The 27053-nt window shown below is 41.7% G+C and overlaps 1 protein-coding gene across 1 annotated transcript in view; it reads right to left on the reverse strand.

The window, feature by feature from the left end:
• Positions 1 to 5688: 5688 nt before the first annotated feature.
• Positions 5689 to 27053, reverse strand: part of LOC135462882 (signal peptide peptidase-like 2B) — a 30666-nt gene continuing 9301 nt past the window's right edge. The window contains 11 exon segments of the mRNA XM_064740178.1: positions 5689 to 7123; positions 8563 to 8717; positions 10831 to 10908; positions 11119 to 11218; positions 16532 to 16572; positions 16575 to 16590; positions 17650 to 17724; positions 20501 to 20582; positions 21682 to 21795; positions 23315 to 23408; positions 26264 to 26436. Of these exon segments, the coding sequence (XP_064596248.1) occupies positions 6956 to 7123; positions 8563 to 8717; positions 10831 to 10908; positions 11119 to 11218; positions 16532 to 16572; positions 16575 to 16590; positions 17650 to 17724; positions 20501 to 20582; positions 21682 to 21795; positions 23315 to 23408; positions 26264 to 26436 (1096 nt within the window). The 3' untranslated portion in view covers positions 5689 to 6955.

Consider the following 27053-nt stretch of genomic DNA (forward strand, 5'->3'; position numbering starts at 1 on the left):
AAATATAAAACCTGTCCCATCTAAGCCAATATTTGACAAACTTAAAGTTTCAGACGCATGTGTAATTTAGAGAGAAAACCTACAACGCATCAATTAATCCAATTTACGACTTCATATGGGTCTATGTGGACACATATCCCAGTTTTACACATATCGTGTATCGTTTTACAAACTGCTAACCGAAAATATAAAACCTGTCCATCTGATTCAACTTGCAGTTTTACCAAATAATACGTGACTTACAGTGAACACCTATATTGCAACATAACTTATATACATATAGGGTTGTAAACGCAAGTCAATTTTTCCAAATTTTACACTTTAAGGGTGGATGTTTTACTAAGTCTCTTAAGAAAAAGAAACAAAATCTTTCTCAACCGTTTCATTAATTGCTAGTATTTTAAACAATAAATGATTTTAACAATTACATAATTTCACAAAATATGTCTGTTGAAAGACGTTTCAGTGACTTTCAGATAACGGTAGTTACAGACACGCAGACTACACCACAAGCGAAGACGATGGCTAGGAAAGATGAAATGGCGGAGTACAAAAGCTTCGTAAAGCCAAGAGAGAGCCAGTCAGGTGACCTCGGTAAGACACGAACTTTGGCCCGGTTAAGGGGAGCAGTACAATGTATGTGACTTACGACTTTTTTTCGTTCCATTGCGTCTGTCACCAGGGAATATCATTATACTGCACTCTTTTTTTTTTCTGACGTGCACTTTCTACCGTCAGAACTATCCAATCAATACTTGGTATAGAAAAAAGAAAATGGTAGCAACGACTTCTCTGGAATGTAGAATTTTCTTTGGGTAAAATAAAAATGCTTGCAAACAGGCAAACAAATATCACAATTAAGCCAAATAAACATAATCAAGATCACGGTCATTGGACGTTATCACCCACAAGGTGGAGATCAGGGAAAAACAAGGGTTCAGGTCGCCTCTTCCAATCAGAAAACGACCGTTTTGAGACGTCCTTATTTAAAATCGAGATTTAAAATCGGAGCAATATAGGACTTAGCTGAAATCACATGTTAACTGAGTCATAACCTTCCTTGCCAGGCTAATGCATATAAACTACATTGAGTTGCTATTTTATAAAAGGATGGGGGCTGTATTTCTAGTCGAAGGTCGTGATTTCGATAGAGAAAAAACAGGTGTCGCAGAAAGTGGAAAAAAAACTTTTGTGAAGAAATCGTCAGTGGGAGATTGGGTTGTGCGCACGTCGTCATGCGGTAAGTCCGTCATAGACGCCAAAACATATGGGGCTTTGTTAGCAATACTCTAGGTCAGGTTCATTCGCTGGGAAACATGAGGTGTGGCGTCAAGCCCGGCTTTGGACAGGAAATTCGTGAGCTCTGACTACTAGTGTAGGCTTCATGACATTGGCCGGTCGACGACGCTTGTGTGGCCGTTTGCGCTGTCCAACATTCTTCAGAAGCCACTTGTCTTCCACCAGTATCCATGTAGTCCGAGACTGCTCTGACGTTATGTTTGGCAAAAGTTTTGATTGGCCAAGGATGGCTCCAAACCGTCGGCAGGCCGCACTTCATTTAAAAACCTGATACAGTTACCTGCCCTCGTCAAGCATGTCGAGGATGTCTGTGCAGCCGTTCGTTTTGAGCAGCACCAAGGGATCTCGGGTCCACGCTGCCTAGGAAATAACCGATCGACATTGTGCGTGCGTTACGTCGACAGACGAAAAGATAAGAAACACACGTGTCTGCAAACTCCAGGCCGTATTTGATAGGTAAATTTTGTTTTCAACGCCGTGACAAGCTGCCACGGCAACTGCAGTTTAAAAATGCACTCAACACTGCAAGTTTTTAAATTGAGCACACTCTGACTAGTACGCATGGTGCACATATCCGTAAGTGACGTGTGGACAAATTTGTCAGTGTCAGAGGTCAAGTGGTTCATTCACACCTCTGACAAGGTACTCTGGTTTCATCCACCAACGAAACTTAACGCCATCGTTCAAGTGAAAAATTCTTCAGTACGGCGTTTGACAACAATCAAACAAAAAAATAAATAAAAGAATGAATAATCTCTTAGGCGGCGGCAGTGACCCAATGTCCATTCGCAGATTACATCAGCTGGCCACTTAAAGATGGGTGGCAGTAGTGCCGGTTGATAACAACCAACGTGTCAAAAAGCTCCTCTCAACCAAATTGTTAACACATTACATGGACCGGCCCCGATAGCACAGTTGGTAAAGCGTCCGCTTCGGGGACGGTAGATCCAGGGTCAATCCTGGGACGGATCACACCTAAGACCTTAACAAAGAGGAAATTGTAAATTTCCCGCTCGGCGATCAGCATTAAGGGGACAGTTCGGTTAGTCGTCACAGTGAAGCAGCACTAGATAAAAAGGGCGGTGGAAATCGCCCCTGCAACAAGGAGGCACATTACATACACTCTAAGGACACCTTATGACTGAAAAATCGTTAAGTACAATGTTAAATCTTTACACTCACCACTCAGTACATGGTACAAAATGCAGCCGTGCAGTTTATGTGGGTTATAGACGTCAATGATTTTGATACCAGTATTACATTTGATTCCCCACCATTGTAGTCAAGAAATCGACTTTTATTATAAAGTCTAGTTCTGCGATCACCGCATAATATCAGATCCTGAGACCAGATTTTAGGGTTACCACCATTACATTGTGACCACTATTACAATTAGGGCAGTTAAGAAAACGGAACTTTTAATATTGAGTAATTTCTAGTTCAGCGGTCTCCGCGTATCAGTAGATCCTGAGACCGGATTTTCGGGCTACCACCATAACAATTAGGAAAGGAAAGCGAACTGAAAAGAAGACCAGAAATTGAAAATGCCCCATCATGTTTTATTCCAAGATTTAGCTGGCTCTTCATACAAGCATTAAGTACAAGCATGACGGGCTAATTCAGGGGCACTGAAATACACGAATGTGAAGCACTCCCGGAATATGACTCCCATTATAGGACACTGGCACTATCTCACTGGGTGTCAAAAAACAAAACGGCACTTTCTAGAAATACATATTGCAGCTGTAACGGAACTCCTATGTAAAAAAAGAGTTTTAGCAGATCTTCCCCTTTCACTATAAAAACAATTTGCTTCATTTATTTTTTCTTTTAACAGTTCTATAATTCAAACTATTTCAATGAATTAAAAATTCCGCAAACTGGTCAGAAATCTGTTTAGGTATGTAATATGATGAAAAAATTCCATGTCATATGCAGCTCATATTCTAGCTATTAATTCCTCAACATTACAAATATAAAAAAATCCCTTGTTAACAGTAATTTAAATTGATTTCTTTGCAACAAATTTAAATCTGGATTTCTTTGCATAAAAAAGAAAAATGAATCTCAAGAGACAAATAATAAATTCCTTTCTCAGAAAAATGAGTATGCGCATCGAAAGTGTTATGCCAAAATATATACACAAAACATGCAGATGTATACAAGTGTTGTGGCAAATTAGGTACACAAAACAAGTAGATGTATGCAAGTGCTGTGGATGTATACAAGTGTTGTGGCAAATTAGGTACACAAAACAATACGTATTCAAGTGCTGTGGATGTATACAAGTGTTGTGGCAAATTAGGTACACAAAACAAGATGTATACAAGTGTTGTGGCAAATTAGGTACACAGAACAAGCAGATGTATACAAGTGTTGTGGATGTATACAGGTGTTGTGGCAAATTAGGTACACAAAACATGCAGATGTATACAAGTGTTGTGGCAAATTAGGTATACAAAACAAGTAGATGTATGCAAGTGCTGTGGATGTATACAAGTGTTGTGGCAAATTAGGTACACAAAACATACAGATGTATACAAGTGTTGTGGCAAATTAGGTACACAAAACAAGTAGATGTATGCAAGTGCTGTGGATGTATACAAGTGTTGTGGCAAATTAGGTACACAAAACAAGATGTATACAAGTGTTGTGGCAAATTAGGTACACAGAACAAGCAGATGTATACAAGTGTTGTGGATGTATACAAGTGTTGTGGCAAATTAGGTACACAAAACAAGATGTATACAAGTGTTGTCGCAAATTAGGTACACAAAACAAGATGTATACTAGTGTTGTGGCAAATTAGGTACACAAAACAAGATGTATACAAGTGTTGTGGCAAATTATGTACACAAAACAAGCAGATGTATAAAAGATTTGGCAAATTGAAGTATGAATGCACAAGATGGATGTACACAAAGTATAAATACTTACACATATAATACATGTAGGTAAATAAACTATACACTTATTACAATTTAAAGGGATACAGAGTCGATGCTGATTGGCTGACAGTGGAGATAGGGTTTCCTGGGTTAAATCCTTTAATAAAACTGTCATACCTAAAATTCAGCTTAGGCAAGGCAAAGCCTAGACTTGGCCTATCTTTCACACCAGCCAATCAGAATCGATTCTGTATCCCTTTAAAACACATTAAAAGCAAATATGCAATTCACATGGCTATTTATTTATTTCACTGGTTTTCTTATGCTGTACTCAAGAATGTTTTCACTTATACAACAGCAGCCAACAATCTGGTGGAAGGGTACCGGACAGAGCCCAGGGGATTCCAAAGATCATCTGCAGATTGCTAGCAGACCTTCCCACGTACTGCCACAGAGAAAGCCAATATGGACTTGAACTCACAGAGACCCCATTATTGAGGCTCATGTGTTACTGCGCTGCGTTGGTATGCTTACCACCTCAGCCATGGAGATCCCAAATGGCTATTACGTTCATGATATCATTCCCAGGGGATAGACTGTCCACAGATTAGGAAAGGGACTGTGGGCTCATTTTGGAAATTTTGACAAAAAAAGAGCTGTGATTTTTAAGCACTGCATACTTTACCGTTCAGTGGTAATTATACTTCAGTAACTTAGAATTGGTAGCAAGGCTTCCAAAGAGCTCGCCTGTATGAGACACATAAATGCAAAACTTTAGCTCAATGCTATCCCCCTTGTGCTATTGTGCTCCACATGTGTGCAAACCCTGAGCCCAATACACGCAGTACATTTTTGAGAAACCACCCCTAACACAAATCAACCGCACAAACCTTCACATCTCATTATACCTTACCCTTAAACCCAATCTGGGTTTGTACCGTGACTAACTGGTCACTACATATCTACATTGTATATTATGCTATTAAAATGTTCAGTACATAATACATGAACATTCATAAAGAATATGATTCAATAAGCAATATTTATATACATACATCTGCCAATATACAACAAATGCCAAATAAATCCTAAAAAAAAAAAAAAAAAAAAAAAAAATACCACTGATAAGTTTCATGTGATACACAAGTTGTGTCATTCCGACTTGCCATCGTCAAGCATGTTGAAACTGATACTAATAGCTACATGGTTACTCAGTGGTAGGATTCGCAAATATATGGTGTCAGTAATCCTAATATTACTCAGGCTACTGACACCATATATTTCCTTATCCTATCACTGAGTAACCATGTAAGGAATTTATCCTGCAAAGACCTATCAATTCAGTGCAGAAGGTGAATCGCTTCAGCCATGTGACTATTCTTGGAGCACAACAAAGGGAGATAACCTACCCAGCAGACACATTTGACGTCATCTGCAGGATTTGAGACTATATCTGTACCCCACGTGACTGTTGTTGTCCAATAAAAAGTGGAATATTTTGTCTAATGCAGGATAAGGGGTCACACTACTTGTGTATAATTAAGTACACCTGTCCCCAGACATATCTGCAGACTCTATGTAACGATGTCTGGTGAGAGTTCTGCTGACCAACTTGAAAAAATAAGAAAAAAAATAATCATTTTCACTAAAACAGAAATTTATCTTGGAACTGCAAATAAATTACAAAGTATTTGTATTTACAAATTGTACTAAAAATCTTTTACTGACACCGCATTCAACATGTTTGCACCATAATGTGGTGCCAATGGAAGCCAATAGATGTTCACTTTACCAGACCTTGAGAGACATTGACTTTATACATCTGGGCAAAGTGTAAATACATGTTGACAAGAAAATTCTTCATGGTTCTGTGTGCCAGACAAATAGCACTTCCTGGTGTGCTTAATATAATTTGGTGTCGACCATCAATTCATTTTGCTGGAATTTCGTCATATACTGTACAAAAAGAGGCGTGAAGTTCATAAATTGTGTAACTTACATGTGCAGTCATTGATTTGAAAACAGAATTTCGACGTTTAAACATCCATCTCGTGTTCTTGTCCTTTACATGCAAAAACAGTGTTCAATACATGTAGGAGTCAGTACCTTATTAGCACTTCCGTTTCTCTGCAGGGATGAAATTTTTTTTTTCACTGGCAGCCTATCATTTTTGGTGCACAGGTGCATGATTGGCATGGAATTGATGGAAATTGTCTATGCTTTAGGCAGGTATGAGTTTTAATCATGAAAATTGGAAACTCAGGGCGAGGGGACACAAGGAGACAGGTTGTGATGAGGTGGTGATGAGGCTGTGAGTGACGTCCCCTTGGAGTTGCTAGGCACCCCTCCCAGCTGCCAGCATAGAAAGGTCCAGATTTTGACGGTCAGCCTATGTCAAGATTTTCATGGCTTCTTTTGCTCAGGCTGAACCAGGTATGCTCCAAAGCTTATTCGCCACAGAATGCTTGGGACTGAGCTACAGCACTAAATGTTAACGTTATCGCTTATGGAAAATTAACAGGGCTCTGAGGCCAGATAGCACCTTTAACATTTTCCTAAACATTAGCAGAAGTTGTTCAAGGAATGGTGGGAAAAGAACAGATAAGCTAATATTCAAACGAGAGAAAATGACCACCATATTTATACCTTGCACACATTACTATCATTGATATCAGAATTCTATAAAAGCTAGACCTGCAGGAAAACACACTGACTGCAGATATAAAACACCATCAGAATTACAAATGAGGTCACCTCACACTTGTGTTTCAACTAGCTAACTGTCTGTTTATAAGAAGCTGTCTCTCATCCGTTTCCCTGACGACCGTAGGCCCCTCCTCCTCCTCCTGCACATCCAGTTCAGGAACAGGGGGCGGAGTTTGGTATGATGGCTCGGTGACATCTGCATGAGGCCCACCATTGGTCTTCTCTGTGACCTGTCATACAAATGCATATTCATGATGGAAGTGAATGGCATATTTATTTATTTGAGTAGTGTTTTACGCCGTACTCAAAAATATTTACTTATATGTCAGCGGCCAATATTGAAGTGGAAAGAAACGGGGCAAAGCCCAGGGGAAACACACCATTTGGAGGTTGCTGGCAGATATTCCCACGTATGGCCTGAGAGAAGGCCAGCATGGACTGGCATGTGTAATGGCTTATTGTGCAGAGTTATAAGTGTTGAAGTCTGTCATATTTTTAATTGATATTCTTAAAATTTTCATAGTTTTCCATGTGATGAACAAACAGATGACATAATCATGATAATGGTACTTGTATCACTATGGTTACAAGCCGTAGTCTCCAGCAGGTCCAAGCTGGTTCGTAACGAAGCACTTGCATTCAAACGGGAGATCACAAGCCCTCTACAAAGGGAAGCAAATCTTGTATTGACCCATGGAACTTGTCCAACATTTATTTATTTGATTGGTGTTTTACAGTGTAATATTTCACTTATACCATGGTGCCCAGCACTACGGTGAGAGGAAACCGTTCAGGGCCCAGGAGAAACCCAGGACTATCCGCGGGTTGTTGGCAGACCTAGTCCAGACGCTTGACCGGACTCACATTAAGGTCAAGTACACTTCACCGCCATTGCTTTGGAGGTAGCATTCCGATTCGCTATTGACAAATCTCTCTTTAAATCAGCCTCCTTTTCGCACGCAGGTCAGCTATATACCGATGAATATCGTTGGTGACCAGTCATCAGTATCACCAATATCAAATTCATCCGCCCATCTAACACTAAAATAAATCCGCAGTTAACAAAGTAAGAAACACAGAATTTAATTTCTTTCAACCCATACGGGTGGATTGTTTGAGGGTGTGTTTGGATAACATTGTGCTTCATGTATTGGCCAAAGGCAGCGATACGGAATATTTCTCATTTTGGAAAACATTCCCTACATGAAGAACGAAGAACTGCCTCAGTTACATTTCGTGGAGTGTGCGTCAAATCAAGACGCACTCTCCATACAGAGGTAGTGGTATTCTGTCAGGAGACAGAAGCAATTGCCCTCTCCTTAGCAGTTCTTACTTTTGGAATTCAAGAACATCTCAGTCAATGAAACAGTGACAAGTTAAGCAAAGGAGGTAGTCAGTACTAGACCCTGTGTTGTCAGATCAGGGGAGGTAACAAGAGTCTAAGTACTGGAATACTAACACACCTTTCCTACGTACAACCGGAAAGGTAACTAGCATGAGCTGGGCTTAAACTGAAGGCGACCCTGAGAGGTTCCTGAGCCACTATGCTGAGCCAGCACAATCATCTTCGGCCAGTAAGGCCCCGGCCTGTGATTACCAGCAGGCTGGGGTGAATTTCCTATGAACAAAAATTCCCTTGATGATCAGAAGTGCTGCATTTTATACTTACCGGGTCACCTGACCACATCATTTTCAGCTCGCGACGTTTCAGTGCCAACACGACAGTGGACAGGAGAGTGCAGGGCACGAGATACAACAACGCTGGCTGACCCGTCTCCATAAGGGCTAGGGCGATGAATGTGATGATCAGGCCCACGCCATAGGCTGGGGACAAGCAAACAAAATCAGTCAACCTTAATGTAAAGTGACATGAATGTGATAATCAGGCCTACACCAAATGCTTCTGTTAGGAGAATTCTCAAGCGATCCCAGAAAACACACATCAGTCAGCCTTCATGTAAGGTGACATGAATCTGATAATCAGGCCTACACCAAATGCTTCTGTTAGGAGAATTCTCAAGCGATCCCAGAAAACACACATCAGTCAGCCTTCATGTAAGGTGACATGAATCTGATAATCAGGCCTACACTCATTGGTGAGATAAAACATGCACGGCAACATGATCATAATGATCAGGCCTACACCAAATGATAGGGCAGAAAAGTCAGTCAACCTTCATGTAATGTGACATGAACCTGATAGTCAGGCCCACACCATCGGCTGGAAACAGAAAACATCAAAGTGGAAGTCAAGGTTCATATGTGTATAAGGTGACATGAATGTAGTGATCTTGTCTACATCGTAGGCTGGGGGCAAAAAACGCAGGTGTCAGTAAATCTTGTAAGTTCACATGAATAAGACGATTAGGCCTATAGCATAGGCTGAGGACAAAAAAAAAAACATCAGTCATCCTGCATGTAAGCTGACATGAATGTGCTGATCTGGCCTACATCATAGGCTTGCAATAGAAAAGGCAAGCCCATTTACATGTTTGTGTTTGTTCTTTGGTGCTTAGCAGGTTGGTTCTACTGCTAATGTTTATAGCACTGCCTCACTGAAATGCCCAGCAGAATACACCCCATACAAGACGCCCAATCAGTGTACAGACACCAGGCAGACCAGTTGCTTGACCTGTCCCTTTATCCTGAATGGCAATTTGCTTAGACACCAGTTAGACTTGGGCTCTCACCACAGACACTAAAACATCTTGTTCATTGCTCTTTGGTTCCATAATAATACTGGTAAACTACGAGCCTGAGGTATTTCTTGAGTGAAATAAAACTCTGTAAGGCCACATCAGTTTAAATTGCTGTTTTTTTTTACACCATACTCAAAAATATTTCACTTATACAACGGCTGCCAGGATTATAGTGGAAGGAAACCAGGCAGAGCTCAGGGGAGACCCACGACAGTCCGCAGGTTGCTGCCAGACCTTCCCACCTACGGCCGCAAAGGAGGCCAGCATGAGCTGGATTTGAACTCACAGCAACCGCATTGGTGAGAGGCTCCTGGGTCATTAAGCTGTGCTAGCGCGCTAACCAACTAAGCCACGGACGCCCCTAATTGTTGTTTTTTGGACAGCAGAAATCTTGTGACAATTTTGCCTGATAAAGACATATTAACATGATCGGGGAAACTTAAAAAACAGAAAAATCATAAAAATATCAAGACTGGAAAAAATAATGCCCAACAACGAGAACTTTAGCAGACACTTGTACCGTTGTGGGTGGAGTTTTATTGTTTGAAATAATGATTGGAAAGAAAGAAAGAAAGAATCTTTTTAAGAAAGGCAGCAGGGCACAGTTTTATAAGGGGAGGGCCTAGCAAGGGGTCTGGTAAATAACGGAAATAATTGCCAAAAATATCACCAATGATTAAAAAACGGAATTTTAATTCAAAGATTGGACGCCAGGAACATAAAATACGGAATATAATGTCAGGAATTCAGTAATTTATGGTGCTTAATATGCACACATCCAATCAACGATGGGATATCCCCCTAATGCTAGTGTGATCCACATATATGCAAACACTCAGCTCGATACCTGCAGTACCTTTTAAGACACCACCCTAACATTTTGTTTAATGTTGCTTTCTCTGGTATTGGACCCCAATGCCAATGCTCAGGGTACGATATAAGCTATGTCTATACTCTTTGCAGGCCGGCTGAATAGGTCAATATCAGTTTTATTTTTATTCCATATCTGGATTTTTTAGTGTTGGCTTGCCACAAAACACAAAGTAAAATAAGTGTCAAGTAAATACTCAAATGTTAAAAAATACAGAATAAAGACAGAAATTGGAGATTCCTATGTGCCAAGACACAGTTCACACCCAGCACGAAACAGACAAATATTTTTGAAAATATATTTGTGATAATCTGATAAAATTACGCAATACAATATATCACTATGAACATCATAGATCTGTACTTACCTGCTGCTCCACATAGAAAGTACACGTAAGGACATCGTACTTTACGTCCAAACCCAGAGCAGAATGAAATCAGTAACCCTGATGAAAGATAATAAAGAGGTAGTTCTATGAAAGTGTTAATTTTCAAGAAGATTGAGATGACAATATACCTAAAACATGGAACCATGATATAGCACACTTCAGCCTACGATATCACTCACTTTGCACTATGATATCACTTGCTTCACACTATGATATCACTCACTTGGCACTAGGATATCACTCACTTCACCCTATCATATCACTCACCTGGCACTATGATATCTCCAAAGCCCAACAGAGAATATGGCCGGTAACACATGGCAGCTAGGCTGGTGGAAAAACGTGGCACTTTGAACACCATGGGAAGCTGAAAGAGGAAAGACAAACATTACAATGTAGCAACCTCAACAACTGATCTAATGTGTATGAATGAGTGAAGCACTAGAGCGACCACTCAGGCCAAGTTTGTAGTCTTTTAAAAAATTAAAATAATTTTTAATTTGGTATAGTTTTCCAGCTGCATGCAACCACATTATCAGAAACATTAGAGTGTTACCTGTATGTACAGTGCAGTTTTGTCCTATAGCAAACAGTTGCTCCCTCTGGTCAAGTTGATAAGGCTTGTAGGATATTGTTCTTGACCTTAATCTTACCCTTAAATGAAGATATGGCCTGTAGGACATTGTTCTCGTCCTTGAGCTTACCCCTAAATGATGATATGGCTTGTAGGACATTGTTCTCGTCCTTGAGCTTACCCCTAAATGATGATATGGCCTGTAGGACATTGTTCTCGTCCTTGAGCTTACCCCTAAATGATGACATGGCCTGTAGGACATTGTTCTCGTCCTTGAGCTTACCCCTAAATGATGATATGGCCTGTAGGACATTGTTCTCGTCCTTGAGCTTACCCCCAATGATGATATGGCCTGTAGAACATTGTTCTTGTCCTTGAGATTACCCCTAAATGAAGATATGGCCTGTAGGACATTGTTCTCGTCCTTGAGCTTACCCCCAATGATGATATGGGCATTGTTCTTGTCCTTGAGCTTACCCCTACATGATGATATGGCCTGTGGGATATTGTTCTTGTCCTTGAGCTTACCCCCAATGATGATATGGCCTGTGGGACATTGTTCTCGTCCTTAAGCTTACCCCTAAATGATGATATGGGCATTGTTCTTGTCCTTGAGCTTAACCCTACATGATGATATGGCCTGTGGGATATTGTTCTTGTCCTTGAGCTTACCCCCAATGATGATATGGCCTGTGGGACATTGTTCTTGTCCTTGAGCTTACCCCTAAATGAGGATATGGCCTGTGGGACATTGTTCTTGTCCTTGAACTTACCCCTAATTGAAGATATGGCCTGTGGGACATTGTTCTCGTATTTGAGATTACCCCTAAATGATGATATGGCCTGTGGGACATTGTTCTAGTACTTGAGCTTACCCCTAAATGAGGATATGGCCTGTGGGACATTGTTCCCGTTCATGAGCTTACCCCTAAATGAGGATATGGCCTGTGGGACATTGTTCCCGTTCATGAGATTACCCCTAAATGAGGATATGGCCTGTGGGACATTGTTCTTGTCCTTGAGCTTACCACTAAATGATGATATGGCCTATAGGACATTGTTCTCTTCCTTGAGCTTACCCCTAAATGATGATATGGCCTGTGGGACATTGTTCTTGTCCTTGAGCTTACCCCTAAATGATGATATGGCCCGTGGGACATTGTTCTAGTCCTTGAGCTTACCCCTAAATGATGATATGGCCTGTAGGACACTGTTCTTGTCCTTGATCCTACCCCTAAATGATGATATGGCCTGTGGGACATTGTTCTCGTCCTTGAGCTTACCCCTAAATGATGACATGGCCTGTAGGACATTGTTCTCGTCCTTGAGCTTACCCCTAAATGATGATATGGCCTGTAGGACATTGTTCTCGTCCTTGAGCTTACCCCCAATGATGATATGGCCTGTAGAACATTGTTCTTGTCCTTGAGATTACCCCTAAATGAAGATATGGCCTGTAGGACATTGTTCTCGTCTTTGAGCTTACCCCCAATGATGATATGGGCATTGTTCTTGTCCTTGAGCTTACCCCTACATGATGATATGGCCTGTGGGATATTGTTCTTGTCCTTGAGCTTACCCCCAATGATGATATGGCCTATAGGACATTGTTCTCTTCCTTGAGCTTACCCCTAAATGATGATATGGCCTGTGGGACATTGTTCTTGTCCTTGAGCTTACCCCTAAATGATGATATGGCCCGTGGGACATTGTTCCCGTTCATGAGATTACCCCTAAATGAGGATATGGCCTGTGGGACATTGTTCTTGTCCTTGAGCTTACCACTAAATGATGATATGGCCTATAGGACATTGTTCTCTTCCTTGAGCTTACCCCTAAATGATGATATGGCCTGTGGGACATTGTTCTTGTCCTTGAGCTTACCCCTAAATGATGATATGGCCCGTGGGACATTGTTCTAGTCCTTGAGCTTACCCCTAAATGATGATATGGCCTGTAGGACACTGTTCTTGTCCTTGATCCTACCCCTAAATGATGATATGGCCTGTGGGACATTGTTCTCGTCCTTGAGATTACCCCTAAATGATGATATGGCCTGTGGGACATTGTTCTCGTCCTTGAGCTTACCCCTAAATGAAGATATGGCCTGTAGGACACTGTTCTTGTCCTTGAGCCTACAGCTAAATGATGATATGGCCTGTGGGACAATTGTTCTCGACCTTGAGCTACCACTAAATGGTGATATGGCCTGTGGGACATTGTTCTCGTCCTTGAGATTACCCTAAATGATGATATGGCCTGTAGGACATTGTTCTCGTCCTTGAGCTTACCACTAAATGGTGATATGGCCTGTGGACATTATTCTCCTCCTTGAGCTTACCCCTAAATGATTGATATGGCCTGTGGGACATTGTTCTTGTCCCTGAGCTTACCCCTAAATGGTGATATGGCCTGTGGGACATTGTTCTTGTCCTTGAGCTTACCCCTAAATGATAATATGGCCTGTGGGACATTGTTCTCGTCCTTGAGCTTACCCCTAAATGATGATATGGCCTGTGGGACATTGTTCTCGTCTTTTAGCTTACCCCTAAATGAGGATATGGCCTGTGGGACATTGTTCTTGTCCTTGAGCTTACCCCTAAATGATAATATGGCCTGTGGGACATTGTTCTCGTCCTTGAGCTTACCCCTAAATGATGATATGGCCTGTGGGACATTGTTCTTGTCTTTTAGCTTACCCCTAAATGAGGATATGGCCTGTGGGATATTGTTCTTGTCCTTGAGCTTACCCCTAAATGAGGATATGGCCTGTGGGACATTGTTCTCGTCCTTGAGCTTACCCCTAAATGATGATATGGCCTGTGGGACATTGTTCTTGTCCTTGAGCTTACCCCTAAATGGTGATATGGCCTGTGGGACATTGTTCTTGTCCTTGAGCTTACCCCTAAATGATGATATGGCCTGTGGGACATTGTTCTCCTCTTTGAGCTCACCCCTAAATGATGTTATGGCCTGTGGGCATTGTTCTCGTCCTTGAGCTTACCTCTAAATGATAATATGGCCTGTAGAACATTGTTCTCGTCCTTGAGCTTACCCCTAAATGATGATATGGCCTGTAGGACATTGTTCTTGTCCTTGAGCTTACCCCTAAATGGTGATATGGCCTGTAGGACATTGTTCTCGTCCTTGAGATTACCACTAAATGGTGATATGGCCTGTGGGACATTGTTCTTGTCCTTGAGCTTACCCCTAAATGATAATATGGCCTGTGGGACATTGTTCTCGTCCTTGAGCTTACCCCTAAATGATGATATGGCCTGTGGGACATTGTTCTCCTCTTTGAGCTTACCCCTAAATGATGATACGGCCTGTGGGACATTGTTCTCGTCTTTGAACTTACCCCTAAATGATAATATGGCCTGTAGAACATTGTTCTCGTCCTTGAGCTTACCCCTAAATGATGATATGGCCTGTGGGACATTGTTCTCGTCTTTGAGCTTACCCCTAAATGATGATATGGCCTGTAGGACATTGTTCTTGTCCTTGAGATTACCCCTAAATGAGGATATGGCCTGTAGGACATTGTTCTTGTCCTTGAGCTTACCCTTAAATGATGATATGGCCTGTGGGACATTGTTCTTGTCCTTGAGCTTACCCTTAAATGATGATATGGCCTGTAGGACATTGTTCTTGTCCTTGAACTTACCCCTAAATGATGATATGGCCTGAGGGACATTGTTCTTGTCCTTGAGCTTACCCCTAATTGATGATATGGCCTGTGGGACATTGTTCTCGTCCTTGAGCTTACCCGTAAATGATGATATGGCCTGTGGGACATTGTTCTCGTCCTTGAGCTTACCCGTAAATGATGATATGGCCTGTGGGTCATTGTTCTCGTCCTTGAGCTTACCCCTAAATGATGATATGGCCTGTAGGACATTGTTCTCGTCCTTGAGCTTACCCCCTAAAGGATGATATGGCCTGTGGGTCATTGTTCTCGTCTTTGAGCTTACCCCTAAATAATGATTATGGCCTGTAGGACATTGTTCTTGTCTTTAAGCTTACCTATTGATGACCTTTAATTTTGTCCATGACTAATTTGCCCAAGATGTGCTTGGAACATGGGATGATATTCAAATGAAAAATTGTATATTTCAGCAATAAAAAATAATATTTTGAGACACTTATTTGCACTTTAGTGGGCAAAATTTTAGCTCATTTCCAAACTTGTGTATGTGGCTGAAGTAAAGAAGCGGAGTAGAGTGAGTGAGTGTGTGAGTGAGTGAGTGAGTAAGTGCTTGAGGTTTAAATCACAGTTATCCATTTTTCAGTTCTCATCAACTAAAAACACAAATGTACTATATGTCATGGGTGAAGGAAACTGAGTGCCCATCATCCTTTTTTTTGGAACAGTAATCCAGATGTTCAATTTGTAAGTTCTTGCTACCAACTAAAAAACACAAATGTACTATATGTCATGGGTGAAGGAAACTGGAGTGTCCATCATCTCTATTTTGGAACAGTAATCCAGATGTTCAATTTGTAAGTTCTTGCTATCAACTAAAAACACAAATGTACTATATGTCATGGGTGAAGGAAACTGGAGTGTCCATCAATCTCTATTTTGGAACAGTAATCCAGATGATCAATTTGTAAGTTCTTGCTATCAACTAAAAACACAAATGTACTATATGTCATGGGTGAAGGAAACTGGAGTGTCCATCATCTCTATTTTGGAACAGTAATCCAGATGTTCAATTTGTAAGTTCTTGCTATCAACTAAAAAACACAAATGTACTATATGTCATGGGTGAAGGAAACTGGAGTGTCCATCATCTCTATTTTGGAACAGTAATCCAGATTTCAATTTGTAATGTTCTTGCTATCAACTAAACACAAAAAGTAGCATATGTCTTGTCTGTAATTTTAATGCTTGATTATTGAGGGAGGTGCTATCTTTGGCCTATGCTGCAAACCGCCTAAAGACGGTGAGGTAAATGACTGATCTTCACTGAGTTCCTGACAAACCTTCTAATTTAAATCTGCTGCCGAAATAGCGACAACAAGATTTGAACATGTAACCTCACTGGTATTGTGCCTGCATGACACATAAACACTTTAATTCAAATCCAATCCAGCACTTACCTGTTCCCCTGAAGAGCTGCCACCCCCTGTAGCCACTTCCACATGACACTTTCCCCACTCTGTGCACACAATGAGACATAGTAAGGGTTAGTTCATTCTGATCGATGGGTAAGTTTTGAATCTCAGATACGTTTAAATACTAGTATTTATTTGATTGCTGCTTTACGCCACACTGTTTTATGCCATTGCTCAAGAATATTTCACTTACATGACAACGGCCAGCATTATGGTGGGAGCAAACCCGGCAGAGCCCAAGAGAAAACCCATGGACCATCTGCTGGCTGCTGGCATGCACCGGCCGAGAGGAAGCCAAGCATGAGCTGGACTGATTCCCAGCGGCCCCATTGGTGAGAGGCTCCTCTGTCATTGCACCACTCTGGGGTGCTAACCCCCTGGGTCACGAAGGCCCCTCAATCTCTGATACAGTTAGCTTCATAGGAAATCACTAATCTAACCGACGTTTTTGCATATTTACATGGCATTTCACACTGAGGGCAGTACTATGTCAAGACCCACAAACTACACTTTTTGTGAAGCCCTGATGTTGGTCAATCAAGCGGATACTGTTCCTCTCCAAATATCTTATTTATTTATTTGATTGGTGTTTTATGCCGTACTCAAGAATATTTCACTTATGCGACGGCGGCCATCAGTGTGGGTTGACAAAACCAGGCAGAGCCGGGGGAAACCTACGACCATCTGCGGGTTGCAGACAGACCATCTCATTTACAGCCCAAGAGGAAGCCAGCATGAAATGGATTTGAACTCACAGTGACCACATTGGTGAGAGGCTCCTGGGTCATTACGCTGTGCTAGCACGCTATCGAACTGAGCCATGGAGGCCCCCTCTCACAAATAAGTGCAAAACAAAAAAAATTCAAATTGGCATTTTATATTCAAAAAGGCGGACTGATGGATTAGCATTTTATTCATGATACGACTGCCATACCGCCTAGGTGGTGTTAACTGCTTATTCATTAATGCATTCTGTTCATTAATGCATTCTGTTCAGTAATGCATTCTGTTCATTAATGCATTCTGTTCATTAATGCATTTGGCAGCAGTTGATACTTTAAACATGTTGAAAGGTTAAATAACTGAGTGATTTTGGCACTCACCTTGGTGAACAGCTTTGTGATGAACACGAAGAAAATATCGTAGAAAAATAACAAGACTAATAGAATTGTACAAGCCTGAAAAAGACAAGAATGGCAATAGGTCAGATCGCTGACAGGTTTCAAGTTAAATTAATGCTGGCCCCAGCTGTATATCAAAGTAAAATATTCTTGAGCACAGCATAAAACTAGATCAAATTTAGTTTCAAATTAAATAAATAAACAAATTTTAAGTTTTACAGCTGCTTCTACTTTGTGGTTAAGAACTTCATGTTGAAATACTTTTATCACTGAATCACCGCCTGGATCTGTTCAGGAGAATAATCAAAAAATTTTGAAATACAACATCAGAGGTTAAGAATTCAGCAGTACCGGGCAACTGATAGGATCCATAGCATGTGGGAGTAAGTACTGCTTGTATAGCAGGAGGCCTTACAGGTGCTTAGTTAGTACTGCTTGGTTACAGGTGTTACAAATTTTAACACATGTACTCTTATTCTTCAACCTTTTCACATATTTGCAAAATGTTTCTTTAAGCGTCATCTGAAGGCATTATTATCTGTAGACTATTCAAGTTAGACTTTTCGTGAAGCTCTGAAATTAGCTTTGTCTCCAAAATCAAATTCCAAATGTGTATAAATTGCACCGAAAGTTGCTCTTTCATATGCAAAAAGTTTTGGAATTTAGGGTACCCTATTTTTAAAAACCTTTTTGCATGCTTAAGGGCAATTTTGAATGCTATTTATATATACCTTAATCTTGTGATTATGGCGATGAAATAAGTCTGCTGGTTTTACCAAAATCAGAGATTCACAGAAAATATAATTTTAGTAGGCAAAGAATAAAACTGCCTTGAAAATATGTTTAGAAAAACATATGCAAAAAAGTTGAAGAAATACGAATAGGTTTCCTCTGAATTACCTCCCTTATCATATCACAGTGATTATGACGTAACGTGAAGTTAGTTTTCCAGGTGTTAAACTTCGAGATGTGGGACCTCGCCTGTTGAAGCATGCAGCATATTGGATATGTCACAACAGTGACAGATATTTTCTCGACAACAGGATATGAAAAAAAATATCAGCCTTTGGGAGTTCCAGAAATGTCACAAGATTTTGAATGAAGACTTGAAGTGCATGTTTTTCAGCTTTTCAGCAGTTTCACCAAATTATTTTATTAATCAGGGCCAGGATTTTAAAAGTACGATGAAATGGATTAAAAAAATACATAACGGTTATCCTGAGCTTTCCGAATAAGTTTAAAAAATAAAGTATCTGTGTTAAAGCTACAACTAGCTTTAACTCTGAAGCCATTGCCATTGAACATTTTCTGTGGTCCCAGCTAACCACTGATTACTCCTAAAAATATACCTTTTAAATGAGACAGTGACATCAACGGAGGTAATTCTGTGTGGACCTATTGTCAATGAAAATGGAGAAGCAAATCAGAATGTGGCTGTAACCTGAACTGTTTTTATTCTAATTTTCTCCCCAGATCTGCAGTACTAGTCACCTATAAACTTGGTAACCTGCAGTACCACTCACCTTCAAACTTGGTAACCTACAATACTGCTCACCTTCAAACTTGGTAACTTGTATTACCACTCGCCCGCAAACTTGGTAACCTCAATACCACTCACGGTTCAACCTTGGTAGCCTGCAGTACCACTCACCTTCAAACTTAGTAACTGCAGTACCACTCGCCCTCAAACTTGGTAACTGCAGTATCCCTCACCTTCAAACTTGGTTATCCTGCATTTACACTGACCTTCAATCTTGGTAGCCTACAGTACCACTCACCTTCTAGCTTGGTAACTTGTGGTACCACTCGCCCTTGAATTTGGTAGCCTGCAGTGCCACTCACCTTTAAACATGGTAACCTGCTACACCACTCACCTTTAAACTTGGTAACTGCAGTATCCCTCACCTTCAAACTTGGTATCCTGCATTTACACTGACCTTCAATCTTGGTAGCCTACAGTACCACTCCCCTTCTAGCTTGGTAACTTGTTGGTACCACTCGCCCTTGAATTTGGTAGCCTGCAGTGCCACTCACCTTTAAACATGGTAACCTGCTACACCACTCACCTTTAAACTTGGTAAACTGCAGTACAGCTCACCTTCAAACTTGGTATCCTGCATTTACACTCACCTTCAATCTTGGTAGCCTACAGTACCACTCACCTTCTAACTTGGTAACTTGTGGTACCACTCGCCCTTGAATTTGGTAGCCTGCAGTGCCACTCACCTTTAAACATGGTAACCTGCAACACCACACTCACCTTTAAACTTGGTAAACTGCAATACAGCTCATCTTCAAACTTGGTAACCTAGAGTACCACTCACCTTCAAACTTAGTAATTGCAGTACCACTCGCCCTCAAACATGGTACGGTGCAGTACCACTCACCCTAAGACTTGGTAACTGCAGAGCCACTCACCTTTAAACTGTGTAGCCTGCAGTACCACTCACCTTCAAACTCGGTAACCTGCAATACCACTCACCTTCAAACTCGGTAACCGGCAGTACCACTCACCCTCAAACTTGGTAACCTGCAGTACCACTCACCTTCAAACTCGGTAACTGGCAGTACCACTCATTTTCAAACTCGGTAACCGGCAGTACCACTCACCTTCAAACTCGGTAACTGGCAGTACCACTCACCTTCAAACTCGGTAACCTGCAGTACCACTCACCTTCACACTTGGTAAATGCAGTACCACTCACCCTCAAACTTGGTAACCTGCAGTACCACTCACCTTCAAACTCAGTAACCTGCAGTACCACTTACCTTCAAACTCCGTAACCTGCAGTACCACTCACCTTCAAACTCCGTAACCTGCAGTACAACTCACCTTCAAACTCGGTAACCTGATAGTTTTCAGCATGAATATGCAGAATGTAACACCCATCAGGTCTTGTAATATCCAAGCATATCTGCAAATACAAAGTCCTGTCTAATAGGAAATATGAAGAAATCATGGCAGGAAAAAAAATGTACACTCTTAGGTGGCTTAGATGTACACTCCAAAGTTGAAAACTAAATTCATTTTTATTTATTAGATTAGTTTTTAACTCTGAGATCAATAAGTTTAATAATGACCTAAATTACCCCCCATAACGTGCATTTTTAGAGGCCAAAAAAAAAAAGAAAAGAAAAACGCTGAAAGTTAAATTTTTTCAGTGGGATATAAGCCTATTTTCCAAACAAACCTCAGCTTTTTCTAAGATCAATAAAACTCTCAGTCAGGCAAACTGTCCAACTTTATAAAATCAGTATGACGTTTCTGGGTAGAGGGAACCAGAATGCCAGGATTTGACTGCGGGAGTGCTTAGGATAAAACGTCGTACTTAAAAAATTTTCAGTCATATGATGACAGCAGAGTCCTTAGAGTACAAGTAATGTACCTCCTTGTTGCAGGACGGATTTCCACCGCTCTTTCATCTAGTGCTGCTTCACTGAGACGGCTCACTGAAAGCAAGTAAGCCACTCCACCCAAACCATTATACTGATACGGGTCAACCAGTCATTGCACTATACTGAACGTCAAACGAGGAAGCTACAACTTCATCTTTTATGGTCTTATGTGTGACCCGACCCAGAAACTACCGCCACCAAATTGGGCGTTCTACAAACTGAGCCATCAGGATCGGTATTGAACCCTTGATCTTTGCTACTTAACAGGCAAACCTCCTGACTTAAAATTCGCGGCCAAAATTTTATTTTTTTATCTATTTGATTGGTGTTTTACGCTGTACTCAAGAATATTTCACTTATATGACGGCGGCCAGCATTATGGTGGGTGGAAACCGGGCACAACCCGGGGGAAACCCACGACCATCCGCAGGTTGTTGACAGACCTTCCCACTTACAGCCGGAGAGGAAGCCAGCATGAGCTAGACTTGAACTCACAGGGACTGCATTGGTGGGAGACTCCTGGATCATTAAGCTGTGCTAGCGCACTAACCAACTGAGCCACGGAAGCCCTTTGCAGCCAAAACTGCACCCGACTAGAACGCATGTGTACAAACTTACCTGGCGTTCCTCTCCACTGCCCATGTGATGCCCACTGTGAAACACAAAGCCAGTAAAACCAGACTTTTCACCTGTGGCTGGTGGGACAGTAGCGGAATACGACTGGGCGGAATCCTGAAAAAGATTTGATAAATTTTAATTGCTGTAATTGGTAATGAAACTGGAGAGGGTCATTAACAATTTGGATTTCCTATAAACAGCATCATGTTAATTCTAGTTCAAAACCATGTTTTGACTTTTATAGTTGATTTGGATGTAAATTTATGTACGTACATATTGCTGTATGATTTATTTATTTATTTATTTGATTGGTGTTTTACGCCGTGCTCAAGAATATTTCACTTAAACAACGGCGGCCAGCATTATGGTGGGTGAAAACCGGGCACAGCCCAGGGAAAACCCACGCCCATCCGCAGGTTGCTGACAGACCTTCCCACTTATGGCAGGAGAGGAAGCCAGCATGAGCTGGACTTGAACTCACAGCGACCGCATTGATGAGAGACTCCTGGGTCATTATGCTGTGCTAGCGCCCCAACCAACTGAGCCACGGAGGTCCCCTATTGCTGTATGAGTGATTGGGTGAGTGATTGGGCCTTTATGTCGTACGTCACAATTTTGCAGTCATATGACAACAGTCATTCAGGTGAGTGCACATACATGTATATATACTGCTTCTGTGGGAAGGTCTGTCAGCACCCCGCAGATAGTCGTGGTTTTCCCCCTGAATTCTGTCCTCTTGCCTCTCGCCATTTTGCCCTCCGTTGTCGTATAAGTGAAATATTTTTGAGTACAACATAAAACACCTATCAAGTTAATAAATAAATACATGCACCGTGTCTTCTTGTGGCAGGTTAAGTCCATGCCACCAAAGTCATGCTTCCAATGAAGTATTGTGCCGAAGGCACCAGACAAGATCTCATCCAGTACACGTTATTCGAACTAACCAGTTTAGTCTCCTTGTTCTAACCTTTCAGTGCTAAGCGCCAAGCCAGGCAGCAAGAAATACCATTTCTGAAGTCTTTGGTATGACCAGCAGGGGCAACAGGTTAATTGATGGTAATCATGACATTTACTGTAATTCTTTAAGCTTTGTGTACTATTAAGAGTATATTCTAAAAGCCTTACGCTGTGCAGGCTGATATAATTACACTTTGAGAAGCCCTGAAATAGTCCAACCCACCAATGTAGTTTGGTCTCTAAAATCAAACAAACGAGGAGCATAATCCACACTGAATGTTGCACTTTTATATGTCAAACGGTTGTTCTTTGATCTCATTTGTCACAGCACAGTTGGTCAGCACGAGAGCCCAGCATAATGACCCAGGAGTCTCTCACCAATGCGGTTGCAGTAAGTTCAAGTCCAGCTCATGCTGGCTTCCTCTCCAGCCGAACGTGGGGAAGGTCTGTCAGCAACCTGCTGATGGTCGCAGGTTTCCTCCGAGCTGTGCCCGGTTTCCTCCCATCATAAGGCGTCATATAACTGAAATATTGTTGAGTACGGCGTAAAACACCAATCAAATAAATAAATAAATAAATCACTTGTCAAAGGCTTTATAGTCACGGTTCATCAACCGTCTGCACCAGAGAGGATGGCACTGTATGTGACACCACATTAAACATTATCTAAGCTTACCGTGCAAGCGGCTGGAGGTTTTCAACCCAAGGCCAGATACAGTTGTACAGAGATGTTGAGCCAGCTATACAGAACACAACGATGATGATGTACACTGGGGAAGAAACAGAGAGGCAAAAGCCATGATGCACATATTACACCACAGTAGAAATCTTAACCCTTTAACTTTTTCTTAGAAAGTCTCCCAAAATTTGGCTTGGAAATAACTTTTCTAAAGAGCTTAGACATCATATTCTCGATGAGCCTGAATTTGGTTTGAATGATTGGTGTTTTTTTTACACCATAACTAAGAATATTACACTCATATTGTGGTCGCCAGCATTATGGTGAGAGAAAACCCACAATTATCTGCAGGTTGCTGCAAGCCTTTCCACGTACAGCCGGAGGGCTCCCCTCCCTCCCCCATGAGCCTTAATCAACTTTGAGACCAAAGTTATGAGTCTGAATGAAAGATGAAAGTATGATATAGCTTTTCAATCCATAAGGACCAATTGTCATCAAGAATACAGCTTTTGGAGTGAGTGAGTAAGCGCTTGGGGTTTAACATTGTACTCAACAATTTTTCAATCATATGACAACGAAGGAATCCTTGGGGTGTATGTAATGTGCCTCCCTGTTGCACGATCATTTTTCAACAAATGTTTCGGGACCGGTAGATCCAGGATCAATCCTTGATCGAGTCACACCTAAGATAGTGCAACGACTGGTTGACCCGTATCAGTATAATGGCTCGGGCGGGGCGGCTTACTTGCCTTCGGTAAGTCGTCTCAGTGAAGCAGCACTAAATAAAAGAGCGGTGGAAATCCGTCCTGCTTCACTGAGATGACTTACCGAAGGCTAGTAAACCACCCACCCAAGCCACTATACTGATACCCATCAACCATTCATTGCACTATTCCCTTCATGCTGAACGCCAAGCGAGGAAGTTACAACTTCCTCTTTTAAAGTCTTAGGTGTGACTCAACCCAGAAATGATCCTGGATATACCGTTCCCGAAGTTGACACAGCTTTTGGAAGGCATGTACAAGATAACTGTGAATGAGGGTCAAGTTAAAAAGCATATTAAAGCTGTGTGACTGAAAAAAATTACATTTCCCAGCTTAATTTCAGGTACATGTATGTAAATTTCCGCTCCCATGTTGACAATTACCTTAATTGTGGAACTTGTTCAACCCTCTCTACAACTAATGTTTTGAAACATTCGGAGAGAGCTATTGGGTGTAGATAACTACTTTATACAGTTTTATGAAGCTGGCATCGTTATTAACACAAACGAATCATATTAACATCAGTTTGATAATAACGATACGTTTAAATTCCCCTGGAAAAAAGTGCTTTCGTGGTTAAAAAGGTTGGAGATTTACATTACAGACATAGAGACCACTGCAATGGATTTCAAGCATTAACCCGCAGGTGACAAGCACCCTGCATACATCACATATAACATACTGTATACTGACAACCAGTACAGTGTACCAGGGCTTCACACATGGTGATAACCAGTACAGTGTACCAGGACTTCACACATGATAACCAGTAGAGTGTACCAGGGCATCATACATGGTGATAACCAGTAGAGTGTACCAGGGCTTCACACATGGTGATAACCAGTACAGAGTAGCAGGGTATCACATATGGTGATAATCAGTACAGTGTACCAGGGCATCATACATGGTGATAACCAGTACAGTGTACCAGGACTTCACACATGGTGATAACCAGTACAGTGTACCAGGGCTTCACATGTGGTGACAACCAGTACAGTGTACCAGGGCTTCACGCATGGTGATAACCAGTAGAGTGTACCAGGACTCCATACATGGTAATAACGAGTACAGTGTACCAGGGCATCATACATAGTGATAACCAGTACAGTGTACAAGGGCTTCACACATGGTGACAACCAGTACAGTGTACCAGGACTTCACACATGATAACCAGTACAGTGTACCAGGACTCGATACATGGTGATAACCAGTACAGTGTACCAGGGCTTTACACATGGTGATAACCAGTACAGTGTACCAGGGCTTCAGACATAATGATAACCAGTACAATGTACCAGGGCTTCACACATGGTGATAACCAGTACAACGCATCAGGGCTTCACACAGTGATAACCAGTAAAGTGTAACAGGGCTTCACACATGGTAATAACCAGTAGAGTGTACCAGGACTCCATATATGGTAATAACCAGTACAGTGTACCAGGGCTTCACACATGGTCATAACCAGTAGAGTGTACCAGGACTCCATACACAGTAATAACCAGTACAGTGTACCAGAGTTTCACACATGGTGATAACCAGTACAGTGTAGCAGGGTTTCACACATGGTGATATCCAGTAGAGTGTACCAGGGCTTAACACACGATAACCAGTACAGTGTACCAGGGCTTCACACATGGTGATAACCAGTACAGTGTAATAACCAGTACAGTGTACCAGGACTCGATACATGGTGATAACCAGTGCAGTGTACCAGGGCTTCACACATGATGATGACCAGTACTCACCCAGATAGTCATACAGGAAGTACAGCGCCAACGGCACACCACACATGATGACCTGTACTCACCCAGATGGTCATACAGGAAGTACAGCGCCACCAGCACACCACACATGATGACCAGTACTCACCCAGATAGTCATACAGGAAGTACAGCGCCAACGGCACACCACACATGATGACCAGTACTCACCCAGATGGTCATACAGGAAGTACAGCGCCACCAGCACACCACACATGATGACCAGTACTCACCCAGATGGTCATACAGGAAGTACAGCGCCAACGGCACACCACACATGATGACCAGTACTCACCCAGATGGTCATACAGGAAGTACAGCGCCACCAGCACACCACACATGATGACCAGTACTCACCCAGATAGTCATACAGGAAGTACAGCGCCAACGGCACACCACACATGATGACCAGTACTCACCCAGATAGTCATACAGGAAGTACAGTGCCACCAGCACACCACACATGATGATAACCAGTAACACCAGGTGTTTTAATCCTAGATTAACACTTCCTTCATCTTCAGATTTTGGGTGATCATCAACAATCTTTTCCTCGCCCGGACGCATCAGGTGCGGACGTTTTCTGAGAAATCTGCAAAATGATAAAAGAAAACTTTGTGGTGAGGCTAACAAAAGAGCTTGACTGTTGACACATGGATGCAAAACTTCAGCTCAATAAAGTCATGAAGCTGTGAATTTTTGAATTTACGGTATTAATATGAAAACGTCCTCCTGGTGAAAGTTGTGCTTTACAAGTTGGCAAATCTGCAGCTCTTTTTAAGACACTACCCCTAACATTTACTTTGACATGGCTTTCCCCGTTAATGGATACCGAAACCAACACCAAGCCTTGGCATATGACATCAGGTATGCCTGTAATTTGTGAAGGTGAGCTAATACATTTACAAAAAATAAGAAAAAAATAAAGAAATCCTAGATGTGAACTGTACACATTTTTTTTCGCACCTAGTTACTTTAACTGCTATCACTGTTTGTCTATCTTGCCCCAAGAATGTGATCATAAGCCAAACTTTATTTGTACATGTATATTTATTTCTTTCTTTGATTACTGTTTTATGCTGAACTCAAGAATATTTAACTTACACGACAATGGCCAGCATTATGATGGGAGGGAGCCGGCAGAGCCTGGCGGAGACACACGACCATCCGCACGTGGCTGTCAAACCTCCCCACTTACGGCCGGAGAGG

The sequence above is a fragment of the Liolophura sinensis genome, chromosome 2 (genome assembly GCF_032854445.1).
Source record: "Liolophura sinensis isolate JHLJ2023 chromosome 2, CUHK_Ljap_v2, whole genome shotgun sequence".
In the NCBI taxonomy this organism is placed as follows: Eukaryota; Metazoa; Mollusca; class Polyplacophora; order Chitonida; family Chitonidae; genus Liolophura; species Liolophura sinensis.